The 19,043-nt window shown below is 45.9% G+C and overlaps 1 protein-coding gene across 1 annotated transcript in view; it reads right to left on the minus strand.

Annotated features, from left to right (window-relative positions):
- Window positions 1–6,128: 6,128 nt before the first annotated feature.
- KATNAL2 (katanin catalytic subunit A1 like 2) overlaps window positions 6,129–19,043 on the minus strand; it is a 47,446-nt gene continuing 34,531 nt past the window's right edge. Inside the window, exons 12-16 of the mRNA XM_083354854.1 lie at window positions 18,879–18,970; window positions 13,642–13,752; window positions 11,391–11,553; window positions 10,371–10,473; window positions 6,129–6,625 (exon numbers count right to left, since the gene is read on the minus strand). Of these exons, the coding sequence (XP_083210980.1) occupies window positions 6,486–6,625; window positions 10,371–10,473; window positions 11,391–11,553; window positions 13,642–13,752; window positions 18,879–18,970 (609 nt within the window). The 3' untranslated portion in view covers window positions 6,129–6,485. The remainder of the gene's footprint in view (window positions 6,626–10,370; window positions 10,474–11,390; window positions 11,554–13,641; window positions 13,753–18,878; window positions 18,971–19,043) is intronic.

Consider the following 19,043-nt stretch of genomic DNA (forward strand, 5'->3'; position numbering starts at 1 on the left):
TCCCACCACAGGAAGGGAGGGAGGGAGAAAAGAAGGAATGGAAGGAAGGAAGGAAGGAAGGAAGGAAGGAAGGAAGGAAGGAAGGAAGGAAGGAAGGGGGAAAAGAAAGAAGGAAGGAAGGAAGACAGGTGGATGGAAGGGGAAGAAGGAAGACAAATGGGAGGGGAAAAGAAGGAAGGAAGGAAGGAGTGGTGGGATTCAAATAGGTGAACAGCCGGTTCTCTGCATGGATGCCACTTCCGGAAGTCCGTTCTGGGCCTGGGGAAGAAAAAATTAGCTCCCGGTTCTGCCGAAGTGGTGCAAACCGGCTGAATCCCACCCCTGGGATTTCTTGCCTTTTTAATTCCTGGTCAACCTGTGTGCAACCTGCCACGTTTTCAGAGGAACAAGGAAAACGCCTTCTCCGGTAACCTAACCCTAAGACACCCAACAGCTTTTTTTCCATGCCTTAAGTTTGTCCTAAATCCTTCCTTCCCAATTGAAGCCATTATGACCTGCATCAGTGGATGCTTCATTTAGATTAGATAACCTTTATTTGGTTTTTTTTTACCATGGGCACAATGGCACATGTTAAAAATGAAATTTAGTTGCTTGCTCTTAAAAGTGTACACGTACATAACACACATTTAAAACATGCTATATTCAACATATGTCTAGACCAGGGGTCAGCAACCTGAAACAGTGAAAGAGCCATTCGGAACCGGTTCCCTCACAAAAGGAAAAACTGGGAGCCGCAAAAAATGTGTGCGCATGCGCGTACATGCGTGCATGTGCAGAACAGGGTTTGACTGAAGAGTGGAGCCAAGGCGAGATATGCACCTACCCTGCATATTTGAATTGATTGGTTGAACTTTTTTAGTCCCACTTTTTTTTTTGGACTGCACATGGCAGAAGACTGGGAGCCGCAGGAGATGGCTGAAAGAGCCGCATGCGGCTCCGGAGCCGCGGGTTGCAGACCTGTGGTCTAGACCCACGCCCCTACATATACATAACAAAACATTAAATACTGTCCATCTTGAATATATAACGGAAGGAGGAAGCTTGAGACTTCACAAGTTAATGCTGTATGGAATGAAACTATGGCTGAATCTGGATGTTCTGCTGCGGATACCGTGAAGCCCCCTCCCCCCAGAAGGGAACAAGGAAAACAAGTCGTGAAGAGGGTGTGTAGATAATCTTACGGACCCAGCTCAAGCAGCACTTCTGTGCCATGTCCTGGATGGGAGGGAGGGAACTGCCAATGATCTTTTCTGCTGTCCTCACCACTCTGCACTGCCTTCCTGTCTGAAGCCGGGATGCTTCCAAACCAGTCTGGGCTACCATTACCATATACTTGGCTTATGTTCTGCCAATCTTGAATAAGGATGGATCCAGGGTTGTTTTTGAGACGGCAAGTAAAAAAAGTCAATGACTGCTTGGATTCTGCAGCTGTTTTAACTAGTCCTAGTAAAAGGAGTAGTTTCTGACTAGCTTGTAGGCTAAGAATGTCTAAAGAGAGACTTGATCAATCCCTATTAATTTTCTGTTGCTAATTTCCACTGGGGAGGGATTCGTCCCTTATCACATTTTCAACATGGAGGGGGCATATTTTGGAAACCAGAGGTGTATATTTTTTGCTTTTAGGTTTTTTTTGCTAATACAGCTCTTATACGAGATTGCAATCTAAAATGAGCCCCATCCAGTCTGCATTTACTGCAGTAACACCCCCCAAAATGTCTTATCTTATAAAAACAACAGTAACGGGACTAAGAAGTTTCATGTAGCATTTGAACAAGTCTTCCTTTCTTTTTCCCTTTTTTTATGTATATTTTTATATATTCTATATTAATAGTGTTTGTAGTTATCCTATATGAGCTAGAGAGTGATAGATTTTAGAGTTTACGGTTGTTAGCATATGGTTGTTTATGATTCTTTTTTTTTGTTTTTTATACCTTGTACTTAGCTCTGGGAAGTCGGGGGGGGGGAGGGGGGAGGGGTAAGGAGGGAGGGATAGGGGAGGGGTAGGGGGGTTTGTTAAAGATAAAATGTATGATAAAACTTTTCAATAAAAAAAAACAACAGTAAATAGCTTTTCTTGTCCATTTGAACGTGGTATATAAGCCCTTTACGATTGCTTTTTGGGCCTCCTGAGTATAAAACTATTAAACTGCAATCATAATGTTGGTTTTACTGAAAGAACAGATTTCTTAATAAGCATTCTCAAAGTGGATAGGAGAAATTTTAGCATTATGGACTGCGGTTAAGTGAGCTTAGATTAGGAACACACGTCAGACATGAAGTGACAAAAAGAAAACAGCTCCATCGGCTTTCTCCGCTGGAGAGCTTGCCTAACCACCGCCCAGGTGCCCTTGTTTCTCCGTCGCGTTTCTCCGTTGCGTTTCTCTGCCGCATTTCTCCGTCGCCGCATGCGGGAAAACAAAAGAGGTTTGTCGGACTAAAAAAAAAAGTTCCATCAGACTTTCCAACTTTGGGAGATCTTTTTTTTTTTTCCACGAGAAGTTGAACTTTTTTTTGTTTAGTCCCACAAACTTCTTTTGTTTCCCCGCACGCGGTGGCAGAGAAACACGACGGAGCTGAAAAGCAGCTTAGCAAAGAAATGCTTGGAGGAAGAAGTGCCTGGCACGGGAAGGGTATGTGCAACCCCCAACTCTCTCATACCTTTAGTTGGTCCACCCCCATTGAGGTTGGCCCAATCGCCACTCCGCTTCGAAGCTCTGCGTCTCTGCCCATGTGCAGGCCATGCCCAGGTGCTTTAAGTAAGAGATTCCCCCAAAATATATACACACACCCCTGGTCTTATTTTTGGGGAAACACGACTAACCGTGGGTATGATACTCTATCCTTATAAGGAAGCTCTCATCCAGCTGAAATTAAATTAAATCAACGAATAAGAGAATGCCTAGAAGCAGCATCACTTCAACAAGAGAATGTGAGCGAATTAACCAGTCGTGCTAAATGCTAATGGCAAAGGGACACGTATAGGGATATCTGAGCGGTTTAAGAGGCTGCAAAGCTCAGGCAGATTCATTAGATCAGAGGTCCCCAACCTTTTGGGCACCAGGGACCACCGGTTCTGTGGAAAGAGGTTTTTCCACGGACCGGAGGGTGCGTGGTTTTGTGTGCTGCCTGCATCCCGCGGATGGGGCTTTGCTTGTTTGTGCGGCCCAGTTTGTGGCATGCCGCGAACCGGTGCCAGTCCACAGACTGGGGGTTGGGGACCCTTGTTCTAGCCCACCCCCCTGCTCAAGCAGGAGACTCTAAACCAAGGGTCCCCAACCTTTGGGGCACCAGGAACCGGTTCCGCGGAGAGAGGTTTTTCCATGTGGTTTTGTGTGCTACCTACGTCCCACGGATGGGGCTTTGCTTGTTTGTGCAGACCGGTTGCTGGCATGCCGCGGCCTGGCACCGGTCCACAGACCTGGGGGTTGGGGACCCCTGCATTAGATGGTATGGCACTTGGGATTCAGTCTCAGAAATGGACCTTGGCACAGGCTTGAGCACGCCTGCATACCACCTGTCTGTGACATGTTCTCTCTTTATCCCAGGATTGCACAAGGCCTGGGAAAATCCAGTTGCTTCAAGGGGCTGTCGACAGGTGTTTGGGGCATAACCTGAAGAACTTTTTAATGTGGGGGGGGAAGGGAAAAGGACGTGCACACTGCACACTACTCTTTGGCCTTGGAAACTGGGCTACACAGGTAGTCCTCGACTTAAAAGGTTCCCCCGCACATGCATGCTGGTCGTTTTGGACTCTAGGGGCCGGTGCTCATCTCCGTTTCAAAGCCGAAGAGCCAGCACTTGTCCGAGGACGTCTCCGTGGTCATGTGGCCAGCCTGACTAGACGCCAAAGGCGCACGGAACACTGTTACCTTCCCACCGGAGTGGTCCCTATTTTTCTACTTGCATTTTTACGTGCTTTCGAACTGCTAGGTTGGCAGAAGCTGGGATGAGTAACAGGCGCTCACTCTGTTACACGTCACTCGGGATTTGACCCGCCAAACTGCCGACCTTCTGATTGACAAGTTCAGCGTCCTAACCCACTGAGCCACCGCGTCCCTTAGTCCTCGACTTACAATAATTCATTTAATGACTGTTCAAAGTTATAGCACCACTGAAAAAAGTGACATGCAACCGTTTTTCACACAACTATTGCAGCGTTCATCACGCTCATGGGATCAAAATTCATACGCTTGGCGACCGGCTCTTATTTATGACGGGGTTGTAGTGTCCCAGGACCGTGTGATCCCCCCTTTTTTGTGACCTTCTGTCAAGCAAAGTCAGCGGGGGAAATCCGGATTCACCAGGTTCCTCACTTAACAACTGCAGCGATTCACGACGTCAGTGGCAAGAAAAAAAATCGTAAAATGGGGCAAAACTCACTTAACGAATGTCTCACCTAGCAGGCATAATTTTTAGGGTCGACTGTGGTCATAAAGCCTTCCTGTGCAGGCCAGAAAAAGGATCACATGGGGTTGGATTCAAAACTCCAGAAGAGGCTCAGAAGTGCAAAGTTTTAGGAGACCAATGACTTTTCCCCTTCTTTTTGAGAAGGAAAGCTTCACTTCACGCACCTCTTGAAGAAGTATCTTACAACCTGTAAGTATCTTGAAGAAGTCTTAATACAGGGCCCTTCAAACTTGGCCACTTTTAAGATTTGTGGATTTCAACTCCTAGAATTTCTCAGCCAGCCCTGAGGAATTCTGGAAGCTGAGGTCCGCAAGTCTTAAAGTGGCCAAGTTTGAAGACCCCTGTATTAAGACAATCTGATTCTGTTGTTAGTTGCGGCTGTGTATCTTGCCGAAAGGTGGCAGCCTGCGGATTGCCTCCCACCTTTTCCATGGACACAGATTCACGACATTGGTGCAGGTAGCCCTTGACTTAGGACCCAATATTTCTGTTCCTAAGCGGGACCGTTCTTGAGTGAGATTCACTCCATTTGACCCCCTTTCTCGCCACAGCCGTTCAGTGACACAACTTGTTGTGCAAATCCGGCTTCCCCTTTGGAGTTCATTTGTCAGAAGGTCGCAAAAGGGGATCGTGTAACATTCCCCACACAGACACACACACGGGGGACGCTGCAACTGTCGTAAACAGGAACTCAGTTGCCCATCATCTGAAATTTTGATCGCGCGATCATGGGGAAGATTATGCAACGTTGGTGTGAAAAACGGTCGTGAAGTCGCATGTCTCAGCGCCATTGCAGCTTTGAATCGTCACAAAACGAATGGTTGTTAAGTCAAATATTACCTGTCATAGGTAAAAGGTAAAGGTTCCCCCGCACACGCATGCTAGTCGTTTCCGACTCTAGGGGCCGGTGCTCATCTCCGTTTCAAAGCCGAAGAGCCAGCGCTTGTCCGAGGACGTCTCCGTGGTCATGTGGCCAGCATGACTAGACGCCAAAGGCACACGGAACGCTGTTCCCTTCCCACCGGAGTGGTCCCTATTTTTCTACTTGCATTTTTACATGCTTTAGAACTGCTAGGTTGGCAGAAGCTGGGACGAGTAACAGGCTCTCACTCTGCTACATGGCACTCGGGATTCGACCCGCCAAACTGCCGATCTTCTGATCGACAAGCTCAGCGTCCTAACCACTGAGCCACCGCGTCCCTAGTATGTAATGTAGTGTAGTTCCTCCCAAAAGCACGCAGGAAATAGGGGTAGAAGCAGGGCTTTTTTTCTCATAGAATGCTCAGAACGGAGTTCCGGCACCTTTTTTGGATGGAAGCTTGTAGGGTAGGTAAGGTGGGTTGTATGACATGTGTGAGTTCCGGCACCTTTTTCTTTTACAAAAAAAGCACTGGGTAGAAGACATTGTAGGACAAGATATATGCTTCCTTCCCTGAATCTGGGGATTCACCAGGTGTATTGCGTGAAACCTGCTACGTTTTCCATGTGTCTTGCCGAAAAATCTCAAAAGTCTCTTTTCAGTCCCCAGATGACTGAAAGGTCCTTGTAAGGAAGCCTCTGAAAGACGTCTCCCAGACTCCCAAATTGGTTTATTCTTCGCGGAGGCTGGCCTTTCTCAAAATCAACTCACTACAAGGATGCCTGGGGAGACCCATTTAATGGCCCACTTTGGTCGCTTCCTACCGCCTGTCCCGGCAAGGAAGAAAATTAAGAGCAGCAAATATTAAGTCAGCAGAACAGAGGCCAGAGGGCTCCTGGGGCACACAAGAAGAAAAGCCGCCAGCCATTTTTAACGTTGATAAAAATTAAAAAGTGTTCCAAAAGTGCCAACGTGGTTTTCCATCCCGTGTAGGAATTTTAAGGCTAGCGGCTGAAAGGGTATAACCGGGCTTCTCCAAAGAGCAATTTGCAGCCTCTTCTCCATCGTCAAAACTCAGGACCCAGCTTGGAAAGAGACGACTTTCTTTCTCCTCGTGTTAAAAAAATAAATTCTTAGAAATTTTTTGGGCGGCGGGGGGGGGGAGGGGCGGGGAAGAAGCTGGAAACGTGGATGACTGTTTCGGATCTTAAACTCGGCTTCACACCGACTCAAATTCTCTTTGCCAGTCAACGTATCTTTGACTTAAGTTCCTGGCTGAGGGCTTGGTGTGAGAGATGACGTCCAGGAAGTCTTCAGTCGTGACTGTGTCCAAGTGGATCACCGGGAACTTTCCACTGTCTGAGGAAAGAAGATCTCCAATTAGAAATTTAAATGTCCTCCAAAGTTGGTCCACCAGTGGTCAAGGAACTACTCAAATCTCAATAAGAATGGAATGGAATAGAAAATGTGGAATGGAGTGGAATGGAATAAAACAAAATAGAATTAAAAAATATGGAATGGAATGGAATGGAATAGAACAGAATAAGAATAGAATAGAAGAATAGAATAGAATAGAATAGAATAGAATAGAATAGAATAGAATAGAATAGAATAGAATAGAATAGAATAGAATAGAATAGAATAGAATAGAATAACCTTGGAGGTCATCTAGTCCAACCCCCTGCTCAGGCAGGAAACCCTATGCTCGTGGTGGCGAACGAATGGTACGTGTGCCACAGGTGGCACGCAGAGCCCTCTCTGTGGGCACACACACCGTCGCCCCAGTCCGAGACCTTCGGCTGGGTTTTATAAAACCTTTTCGCTTTAAAAAAAAGGTTCAATCAATCAATCAATCAATTTCAACTTCTCGAGGGGGGGGGAAAGATCTCGCAAAGTTGGGATTGATTGAACTTTTTAGTCCCACCGGGTCTGCCGTTACCACCGCAGCTACGCCCACCCAATGGGCCACGCCTACCCAGCACCCAACGATACATAAGAGCGTTTTGAGTTGGACTCTGTCTCTAAAAGGTTCGCCATCACTACCCTGTACCATTTCAGACCAATGGCTCTCCAGTCTCTTCTTAAAAACCTCCAGTGTTGGAGCATTCACAGCTTCTGGAGGCAGGTAGTTCCACTGGTTAATTGTCCTCACTGTCAGAAAAGTTCCTCCTTATTTCCAGGTTGCTTCTCTCCTTGATGAGTTTCCATCCGTTGCTGCTTCTCCTGCCTTCGGGCGCTTTGGAGAATAGCTTGACTGCCTCTTCTTTGGGGCAGCCCCTGAGATACTGGAAGGCTGCTATCCTGTCCCCCCTCGTCCTTCTCTTCATTAAAAGAAGACTATATTGAATGGCACATAACCCCAAAACTGATGAGGTCCTAGAAGGGATGCCTCCGAACGACACCTTCATACCTTGAGCCTTGTTCTGGTTCCTTCACTTTGCCCTGTTATGGTAGCTTATTCTCACTCTGGGTGGACATCATTTTATTTCTATCTCACTCCCCAAGCTTGTGCCTTCTGATCTGTGCTCCCCGTTGCAAGTATTAGGGAGCTGCAGCCCAACCATGCCAGAATACCCGACTAAGGGTTGGGGTGGAAGACTTGCAAAGGTTCTTTCTGGCGAGGTTTCCATAATCGAAGAAAGGCTGCTAGTTTTGTATCAGTGACTAAATGGGAAGCGAGTTCCCAAATCCTAAATACAGGTGAAACTCGGAAAATTAGAATATCGTGCAAAAGTTCATTTATTTTTCAGTAATGCAACTTAAAAGGGGAAACTAATAGATGAGATAGACTCATTACATGCAAAGCAAGATACTTCAAGCCGTGATTTGTCATAATTGTGATGATTATGGCTTACAGCTCATGAAAACCCCAAATCCACAATCTCAGAAAATTAGAATATTGTGAACAGGTGCAATATTCTAGGCTCAAAGTGTCCCACTCTAATCAGTTAATTAAGCCGTAACACCTGCAAAGGGTTCCTGAGCCTTTAAATGGTCTCTCAGTCTGGTTCAGTAGGAATCACAATCATGGGGAAGACCGCTGACCTGACAGTTGTGCAGAAAACCATCACTGACACCCTTCATAAGGAGGGAAAGCCTCAAAAGGTAATTGCAAAAGACGTTGGATGTTCCCCAAGTGCTGTATCAAAGCACATTAATAGAAAGTTATGTGGAAGGGAAAAGTGTGGAAGAAGAAGGTGCACAAGTAGCAGGGATGACCGCAGCCTGGAGAGGAATGTCAGGAAAAGGCCATTCAAAAGTGTTGGGGACTTTCACAAGGAGTGGACTGAGGCTGGAGTCAGTACATCAAGAGCCACCACACACAGACGGATCCTGGACATCGGCTTCAAATGTCGTATTCCTTTTGTCAAGCTGCTCCTGAACAACAAACAACGTCAGAAGCGTCTTACCTGGGCTAAAGAAAAACAGACCTGGTCTGTTGCTCAGTGGTCCAAAGTCCTCTTTTCTGATGAGAGCAACTTTTGCATCTCATTTGGAAACCAAGGACCCAGAGTCTGGAGGAAGAATGGAGAGGCACACACTGCAAGATGCTTGAAGTCCAGTGTGAAGTTTCCACAGTCTGTGTTGATTTGGGGAGCCATGACATCTGCTGGTGTTGGTCCACTGTGCTTCATTAAGTCCAGGGTCAACGCAGCCGTCTACCAGGAGATTTTGGAGCACTTCATGCTTCCTTCCACAGATGAGCTTTATGGGGATGCTGACTTCATTTTCCAGCAGGACTTGGCACCTGCCCACACTGCCAAAAGCACCAAAACCTGGTTCAATGACCATGGGATTACTGTGCTTGATTGGCCAGCAAACTCGCCTGACCTGAACCCCATAGAGAATCTATGGGGCATTGCCAAGAGAAAGATGAGAGACATGAGACCGAACAATGCAGAAGAGCTGAAGGCCGCTATTGAAGCATCCTGGTCTTCCATAACACCTCAGCAGTGCCACAGGCTGATAGCTTCCATGCCACGCCGCATTGAGGCAATAATTGCTGCAAAAGGGGCCCAAACCAAGTACTGCATGCTTATACTTTTCAGAGGTCCGCTATTGTTCTATGTACACTCCTTGTTTTATTGATTGCATGTAATAATCTAATTTTCTGAGATTGTGGATTTGGGGTTTTCATGAGCTGTAAGCCATAATCCTCACAATTATGACAAATTATGACAAATCACGGCTTGAACTATCTTGCTTTGCATGTAATGAGTCTATCTCATATATTAGTTTCCCCTTTTAAGTTGCATTACTGAAACAAATGAACTTTTGCATGATATTCTAATTTTTTGAGTTTCACCTGTAAACCTAAGTGGAAATAAACAAAATGCCGCCACCTGCTGGTACAGATTTATCATTGAACAGTTACTCTTGCTAAGCTAACTCAAGCTAGGACAGGGGTCTTCCAACGTGGAATTCTGGGAGTTGAAGTCCACAACTCTTAAAGTGGCCAAGTTTGAAGAACCCTGAGCTAGGATATTGTTGTGATTCCTCACCAGCCCGTGGATCCGGCACATGAGTCTGTTGAATCAGAGGAGGAGGAGGAGGGGCTCGGAGTAACATCAGAGTCAGAGGAAGGCTCTGAGGAGCTCCAAGACTTACAGTTGGACGAGGAGCCTGGCCCCTCTACTAATGCTCAGGCTGAGACACAGCTGTGCTGAGAGTCCGAGTTGGACAGCGATGAAGAACAGCTGGGAAATATCCAGGATGCACGAAAGCACCGGCAAGAGAAGCGAGTAGGACAGAGGAACGCAATGGGGTGGCTCCAAAGGCAGAGGAGAAGGCATTAGGAAGCCACGCCTTGGCTGAATTATAAAAGGGAAGGTGTGGGAGGTGCTGGTTGCTGAGGGCAACCGTTCGTGTTGAGGATGGAGTTTCTGTGGACTGTGTTTGTTTGCCTTGGACATGGACTCAGGTCTGTGAATAATAAAAGGGGTTTGTTTGTTTTTTCCTGCAGTTCCTGCCTGTTTCTTGGAAGAGGGGTCTCTCCTTGTGAGCAGAACAAGGACTCCTGTAGGCTGGGACAGAACAGACATCACTGCTTGCTTCATATTGAGCACCTGTTCAGCTCAAAGGCTCAAGAGGGCTTTTGCGGTACCTGGCTGATGACTTTCCAGAGCGCTGAAGATTTTTCTCACAGGACGCATGGCTGCCTCTTTGCAAACCAGCTTAACGTCGGATCCCGAATAGCCTTCCATCTCCTAGGGCACAAAGAGACACAGAAAGATGTGCTTACATCTGCAAAGGTTTTCCATTGCCAGTAGTTGCCAAGCTAGGATTTAGATCAGGGGTCTTCAGACTTGGGCCTTTGATGACTTGTGGACAGAATAGAATATATGGAATGGAGTGGAGTGGAATGGAATGGAATGGAATGGAATAGAATAGAATAGAATAGAATAGAATAGAATAGAATAGAATAGAATAGAATAGAATAGAATAGAATAGAATAGAATAGAATAGAATAGAATAGAATAGAATAGAATAGAATAGAATAGAATAGAATAGAACAGAATAGAAAATATGGACAGGAATGCAATGCAATGGAATGGAATAGAAAATCTGGAATGGAATAGAATAGAATAGAAAATATGGAATAGAATAGAAATAGAAATAGAAATAGAAATAGAAATAGAATAGAATAGAATAGAATAGAATAGAATAGAATAGAATAGAATAGAATAGAATAGAATAGAATAGAATAGAATAGAATTATTTATTGGCGAAGTGTGACTGGACACACATAAGCTCTCCACATACGTACAAACCACAAAATGATGTCATAGAATCCTAAATCGTAAGAGAGAATCCTAAATCATAAAATATAAGCATCGTGATAAATCATAATATACCAGTGGGAGAAGATAATAAGAAAGATGAGAAGGTGAGAAAGATGAGAAGATGAGAGAGAAACAGATAGAGCTACAGAGAAAGATATGGGAACTTCAACACCCAGAACTCTCCAGCCAGCTAAACCTGGCTGGCTAAGGAATTCTGGGAGTTGAAGTCCAGACCCCTTAAATTTGCCAAAGCTGAGAAACACTGCTCTGTAGATTCCTTGACTCCTCCACCAAGGTCATTCGTAAGAACCCTGGATAACCTGGGTGGGCTTCTTCCTCACCTGACTCAGCAATCTGTAATCCAGCTCCGTCCTCAGCTCCACTCCTCCACTGTTGCTCACCGGGGGAAGCCAATGCCGGATCATGGCTTGCCGCGCCTCTGGATTTGGGAGGTCAACTAGAATCCTCTTCTCCAGCCGGCGCAGCATGGCGTAATCCAGTTCCCTAGGAGAGGGAATAAGGAGAGCAGATCTGTTGTGTAGTGGGTTCTGGAGAGCAGGAAGGACGCCGAGACGATGAGTACAACATAACAGCTCTTTATTAGGTGGAAGTGACTGTACTGGGGAATAGGGGCTACCTGCACTCTTATATATACCTGGCCAGTACCTGGCCAGGTACTCAACCAACCAATTGGTTTGAACCTCTGTTTCCCGCCAAAATGCTTCCCGCCAAAACAGTTACAGTTCAACGCCTCCTGGTGGTGACTCTTATACACAGCTTTAGGTGTTGCAATAAAGCTTAATACATAACAAGATCCTTGGACATTGTTCCGTTAGCGAGTAAGTACAAGTGGTAAAAAGATTCCTTAGGAAAGAGGCCCCCAACTTTTGGGGAACCGGGGACCGGTTCAGCAGCGGAGAGAAGTGTTTTTTTTTCCGCAGAGCGGAGTGTGCGTGGTTTTGTCTGCTGCCTGCATCCCACAAATGGGGGTTTTGCTTGTTTGTGTGGACCGGTTGCTGGCCTGCCGCGGTCCGGTACCACTTAACAACTGAGTTGCTAACTGATCAACTGCAGTGATTAACTTAACCACTGTGGCAAGGAAAGGTGATAAAGTGGAGCCAAAGTCACTTAATGCACGTCTCACTTACCAACAGAAACGTTGGGCTCAATTCTCGTACGTTCGAGGGCCATGTAAAAGTGGCCATTATCTTTACACATCAGGTCACTGTGATGGCCACCCTCCAGAGGCTAAATGGAGATGGTGAGAGGCTGCCAGCACGAAGAAGGAGGCCAACGTTTTTTCTAATCTATAGCACCAGAGGGCAGGACGAGAAACCATGGATGGAAACTGACCAAAGAGAGAAGCAACCTGGAATTAAGGAGAAACTTCCTAACAGGGAGGACAATTAACCAGTGGAACAGCTTGCCACCAGAAATCTTGGGCACTCTATCACTGGAGGATTTTTAAGAAGAGACCGGACAGTCACTTGTCTGAAATTGTGTAGATTCTCCTGCTTAAGTGGGGGGGCTGGACTAGAAGACCTCCAAGGTCCCTTCCAGCTCTATTCTATTCTAACCCCACAAAAAGAGGAACAAGAGAAGTCCACTCTTCCAATTCACAGCCCATCCACCGGCTTAACCTGATCGTAAAACTTTGATTTAATGGGCGAATTAAGGAGGAGGCTAGGAAAACATTATTTATTCAAGACTGACTACTGGATAGCAAAGGAGCAATTTCTACCGCCGCACAAATGACATCGCGAGAATCAGCTTAACTTCATTTTCCGCAGACAAAGTCATTATACCAATCACACAAATTTCTCTCAATTCACACAGATCTTTGTGTGTGGGGGTGTGTGGGGTGGGGTGGGGAACCAATACAATTTTCTCTCAATTCACACAGATCTGTGTGTGTATGTGGGGGGGGGAAACCAATACCAATTTCTGTCAATTCACACATATCTGAGGAATAATATAGCCCACTGCATGTAAAGTGTGTTGCACCATGATCCTCCAAAACAAGGATTTCGTTTTACTTGGTTACTTTTGTACAAAAAACACTTTTGGTTTTTTTTTTAATTGCAGCCCATTTTGACCCCGACTGGATCTCCGTATTACAAAAAAAGAAAAAAGAAAAAAAAGGAGGGATTTTCATCCTGAAACTTTAGCACTCCTAATTGCAATAAAAGCCAACGCTCCCTATTTTTAGAGAACATAATTTTTCCCGAGCGCCGGATGATTTAAGCACCTTACGAGTTTCTCCGCTGAGAATCCTCCTTTAGCTTAGCTATAGTAAATAACTTGGCCATCAAGTTGCTTTTTAAATACTAGCAGCTGGCTCGCCCTGGCATCTGCTGATCTTCTGGAGGATTACCTACTTTGCGCTGCAGACAGCCAGAACCCAAGCAGAAGCAAAAAAAAAAAAAATCAGTCATCACGATAATAGTAACAAAAGATGCCCAAAGCTCCCAATTAATCTTCGAAGGCTTTAGCCAAATATCATGGCTTTTACTCCTCTGAGTAAGTAAAATCTTTATCTGTGTTTAGAGGCTCATGCAGATGTATTCAAAACAGATTCCCCGGCTTCCTTACCAGGGTAAGTTGGAAGCTGCTAAAACGAAGACAAGGTCATCCGAACGAGCCAGGCCGTCCATCTGCACCAGTAATTCGGTTTTCATCCGTCGGCTCCCTTCGTGTTCGCCCCTGTCAAGAGATTGGGGACGGAGGAAAAGGGGAATTCCCCGTTGCATAGAGTCCTTCATTTGTTCCGTGGTTATTCCAATTTGCAACGGCAAATTTAAAAAAAAAAAGGGGGGGAGAGGGGGCTTAGGACTGTTTTTCACACTTAACGACCGCTGCAGCCTCCCTCCAGGCACGTAATCAGAATTCAGAGGCTTGGAAACGGGCCCTTGTTTAGGACGGCTGCAGCGTCGCGGAGTCACGTTTAATGAAGAGAAGGATGAGGGGTGACAGGATAGCGGCGTTCCAATCTCTCAGGGGCTGCCCCAAAGAAGAGGGAGTCAAGCTGTTCTCCAAAGCACCTGAAGGCAGGACGAGAAGCAACGGATGGAAACTAGCCAAAGAGAGAAGCAACCTGGAACTAAGGAGAAACTTCATGACAGTTGGAACAATTAACCAGCGGAACCACCTGCCTCCAGAAGCTGTGAATGCTCCAACACTGGGAGTTTTTAAGAAGAGACTGGACAGCCATTGTTTGAAATGGTATAGGGTTTCCTGCCTGAGCAGGGGGTTGGACTAGATGACCTCCAAGGTCCCTTCCAACTTTACTATTATGATTATGATTCCCCTTTTGTGACTTTCTGACCAGCAAAGTCAATGGGGAGGCCATATTCACTTAACAGCCATGATAACAACAACAACAACGGCGTGATCTAAAAACTTATCTATTCCAACAAGCCGGCCTGGCCTGATGGATTTGGGTTTTAAAATTTTCTCACTTTATTGCTTTATTGTATTCTTACTTTATTGCTCTGTACACCGCCCTGAGTCCTCCGGGAGAAGGGCGGTATATAAAACAAATAAATAAATAAATAAACAAACAACAGAATAACTCAGGACATGGCTATCAAACATCAAAAACATCTGCCAGACTATCCCACCTCCTTTACATGGATGATCTGAAGCTGCATGGAAAAACATCATCTGGAATAGAATCGCTGGTGAACACTGTTCGTGTATATAGCCAAGATATTGCAATGGAGTTTGGCTTGGACAAATGTGCCACACTTACTCTCAAACAAGGAAAAATAGTCAAAACTGAAGGAATCAAGACACCCCACGAAAATAACAAATAACAAATGCGCCCTCAGTCAATTGCAAAAGGCGGCCTTGCTAGGAACTGCTTCCATCCTGCGACGAGATCTGTAATGCCATCAAACATCCACATCTGCCTATCCCAGGTCCTTGGTAAGGACTCGACAGGTAGACAAAAATGCCGGATCCAGTCTGAACATCTGGCTGACTGTGCGATGATCAATAATAATAATAGAGTTGGAAGGGACTTTGGAGGTCATCTAGTCCAACCCCCTGCTCAGGCAGGAAACCCTATGCCATTCCAGACAAATGGCTGTCCAGTCTCTTCTTAAAAACCTCCAGTGTTGGAGCACCCACAACTTTTGAAGGCAGGTAGTTCCAACTAACTTAACAACTGCAGTGATTCCCTTAACAACTGCGGCGAGAAGGGTTGTAAAGTGGGTCAAAGCTCTCTTAGCCTCTGCCTCGCTTAGCCACAAGAAATGTTTGCCTCGATTGTGGCTGTAAATCAAGGTCTAACCTGCATCTAAATAGGGAGATCAACGAGGATGTCCACTTCCTTTGTGGAAAGTTCTCCTCCTGACTTCCATTTAGCTAAGACCTCGGCGTTAGTGGAAATTGAGAAGTCAATTGAATCATGACTCTGAGGACTGGAATGAAAGGAAATACACAGGCGGAGTTTTATCTTTGCCAGGAGATTAATACAGGTGGGCCTGAGCAAATGCTAACACAATCAGCCAGTGGAACAGCTTTGCCTTCAGAAATCGTGGGCGCTCCATCGCTGGAGATTTTCAAGAAGAGACTGGACAGTCACTTGTCTGAGGTGGTATAGGCTCTCCTGCTTGAGCAGTGGGCTGGACTAGAAGACCTCCAAGGTCCCTTCCAGCTTCTATTCTATTTTCTATTTTCTATTTTCTATTTTCTATTTTCTATTTTCTATTTTCTATTTTCTATTTTCTATTCTATTCTATTCTATTCTATTCTATTCTATTCTATTCTATTCTATTCTATTCTATTCTATTCTATTCTATTCTATTCTATTCTATTCTATTCTTCACTCCACTCCACTCCGCTCCACTCCATATTTTCTTTTCTATTCTATTCTATTCTATTCTATTCTATTCTATTCTATTCTATTCTATTCTATTCTATTCTATTCTATTATTCTATTCTATTCTATTCCATATTTTCTATTCTATTCTATTCTATTCTATTCTATTCTATTCTATTCTATTCTATTCTATTCTATTCTATTCTATTCTATTCTATTCTATTCTATTCTATTCTACTCTACTCTACTCTATTCTACTCTACTCTATTCTACTCTACTCAATTCTTATCATTCTATTCTATTCTGTTTGTTGAATTTACATGGCTCCCCAACACAAACATAGTAACTCTGGCAGCCCACAATAGCGCCCCACCGGACACATAACAAAGTGAACAATTTCAGTTAAAATTCAAGCAGACGTTAACAGGCAGCCAAAAATTCAAGTTGGTTTTCGAACCGAGAAGAGTCTTGAGCATCCCTTGGAGTGCCAGGAGATGACAGGAAAACAAGGCTGGCTGTCCTTTGGAAGGGCAGATAGTGAAGCTGAAGCTCAGATGCTTTGGCCACTGAATGAGAAGAAGGGAGGACCCCTGACATCGGGAAAGATGGAAGGCAGAAGGGGAAGGTGATGGCAGAGGGTGAGATGGTGTCATCAACTCAACAGATGTGAATTTGGGCAAACCCCTGGAGACCAGGAAGGACAGGGCAGAGGGTGAGATGGTGAGATGGTGTCATTAATGCAATGAACATGAATTTGGGCAAACTCCTGGGAGACAAGGAAGGACAGGCAGAGGATGAGAGGATGAGAGGGCAGAGGATGAGATGGTGAGATGGTGTCATCAACTCAACGGACGTCAATTTCGGCAAACTCCTGGAGACCAGGAAGGACAGGGCAGAGGGTGAGATGGTGAGATGGTGTCATTAATGCAATGAACATGAATTTGGGCAAACTCCTGGGAGACAAGGAAGGACAGGCAGAGGATGAGAGGATGAGATGGTGAGATGGTGTCATTAATGCAATGAACATGAATTTGAGCAAACTCCTGGGAGACAAGGAAGGACAGGCAGAGGATGAGAGGGCAGAGGATGAGATGGTGAGATGGTGTCATCAACTCAACGGACGTGAATTTGGGCAAACCCCTGGTGACAAGGCAGCACAGGGGACCCTGGCGTGCTCTGGCCCATGGGGTCCCGAAGAATCAAACACAACTTAGCAACTGAACAAGAACAAGGAGATTCACTTCATACCCAGCCCTGTATGCCCAAGAGAACAAAAGCCGGATTGCGACCTCTTTCTGAAGACCTTCTGGGTTGCTGGCCCTGCAAGATAAGGGCCATTCTAAAATCTTTAATGTGGTGACCCCTGGCTCAGGCACCCACGCTCTCGAGAGAGATGCTGATTAGAATGTGAAAAACAAGGGGCTGCCCTACACCAGCCGGTTGGGTGAGCCAATTAGAGAGACCCATAAAAGCCGGGGCAAAGGGGACGCTTGCCAGGCGTCAGGTCCCCGATCCTTCTGCCCCTGCAGGGGAAATGTTTCCAGAGTCATTTGTCAGAGAACCGAAAGCGACACGGGCTGTTAATCCACACGAGGCTTATCTAATCATCTTCTCCTCCCCTCCCGCCCCCGGGCGTTATGATGTTGTAATCATCTCTCCAATTAAGAAAGATTCAAAACCAATTTTCATCTGTAGGATTTATGGCTTGGTGACTGTGCAAGTCCAGTGATGAGTTGGGGAAGGGGAAGCACCTCCAAAGGCCTCCTCTGAGGCCTTCGGCTGCAGGTCACTTGACCGACCAGAGCTGGAGGGATGTAGAAGGGTCTGGGACGGTTTGTTTCGGTTGTCCCGAAGCCCCCCACCCCCAGACCCTTCTTGACAAACTGGGGCGGAAGCTAAAGACGCAAAAGTTGATCCTTGGGCTTCCCTGCTGCTCCCAGGCCTAAAATGGTTGGTCTGGAGAAAAGAAAGGCATCGCTCGAAGAGGGTGCCCCGGTATCCACTTGATGGAATTGTACATTTCTTTCTATCCCTGCTGAGCTAAACAGATACAATAACATCAAGAGCCCGTTGTGGACTTCAACTCCCAGAGTTCCTGAGCCAGGCATGCACCGATGATGTTACCTAGTTTTTTGTTGTTGTTTTTTAATCCCATTTATATCCCGCCCTTCTCCGAAGACTCAGGGCGGCTTACAATTTAAAGCACAAATCAATGTGCTTAGCAATAGCAATAGTTGGGTAATGAAACGTCTACAAGGAAACAGCCAAGCTCAGAGACCACCGAGGACTCAACAGTCCCCCTCCTCCTCCTCCTCCTCCTCCTCCTCCTCCTCCTCCTCCCTTCTAGCACTGATGATGTTACCAGGTTGGGTAATGAAACATCTGCAAGAAAACAACCCAGCTCAGCACCAAGGACCCCACAGACCTCCTCCTCCTCCTCCTCCCTACAAACCCCATTCCTGCTAGAACTGACGATGTTACCTAGTTGGGCAAGGAAACATCTGCAAGGAAACCACCCAGCTCAGAGAGCACTAAGGACCCCACAGTCCTCCTCCTCCTCCTCTTCCATGATTCCACAAGCCCTTCTCCCTTCTAACACTGAAGAAGTTACTTAGTTGGGTCATGAAACGCCTGCAAGGAAACACCCAAACTCGGATAGCACCAAGGACCCCACAGTCCTCCTCCTCCTCCTCCTCCTCCCCCCCCCCAGAAACCCCACTCCCTTCCAGCACTGATGATGTTACCTGATTGGGTCATGAAACGTCTGCAAGGAAACCACCCAGCTCAGAGAGCGCCCAGGACCCCACAGTTCCAACCCGGAGTTACAAATATTCTCCTCTAAAGGTTAACGGGTTTCTTTTTGAAATATGTTTTTTTTTTAATAAAAAAAATATCCAATAATAAGAGAATTGACTTTGACCCCCCCGCCCCTCGGGAAAAAAAAGGAAGGAAAAAAAAATAAACAGAAAAAGTAACAAAGGCCGAACCATTTGAAAGTTGTTACCCTGGAACGGTGCCGCGCTGACTCATGACCGACTCCAGCTCATCCAGGAAGATCGTGGAAGGCGCGTGGTAGCGGGCAAGCTCAAATAACACCTGCAAGACAAGGAGACAGAACTCAAGAAAGAAACATCAAACGGTCTGTTTGGGAATCATCCTCTGACTGCAG

This window comes from Vipera ursinii (assembly GCF_947247035.1).
Source record: "Vipera ursinii genome assembly, chromosome: 2".
Lineage (NCBI taxonomy): Eukaryota > Metazoa > Chordata > Lepidosauria > Squamata > Viperidae > Vipera > Vipera ursinii.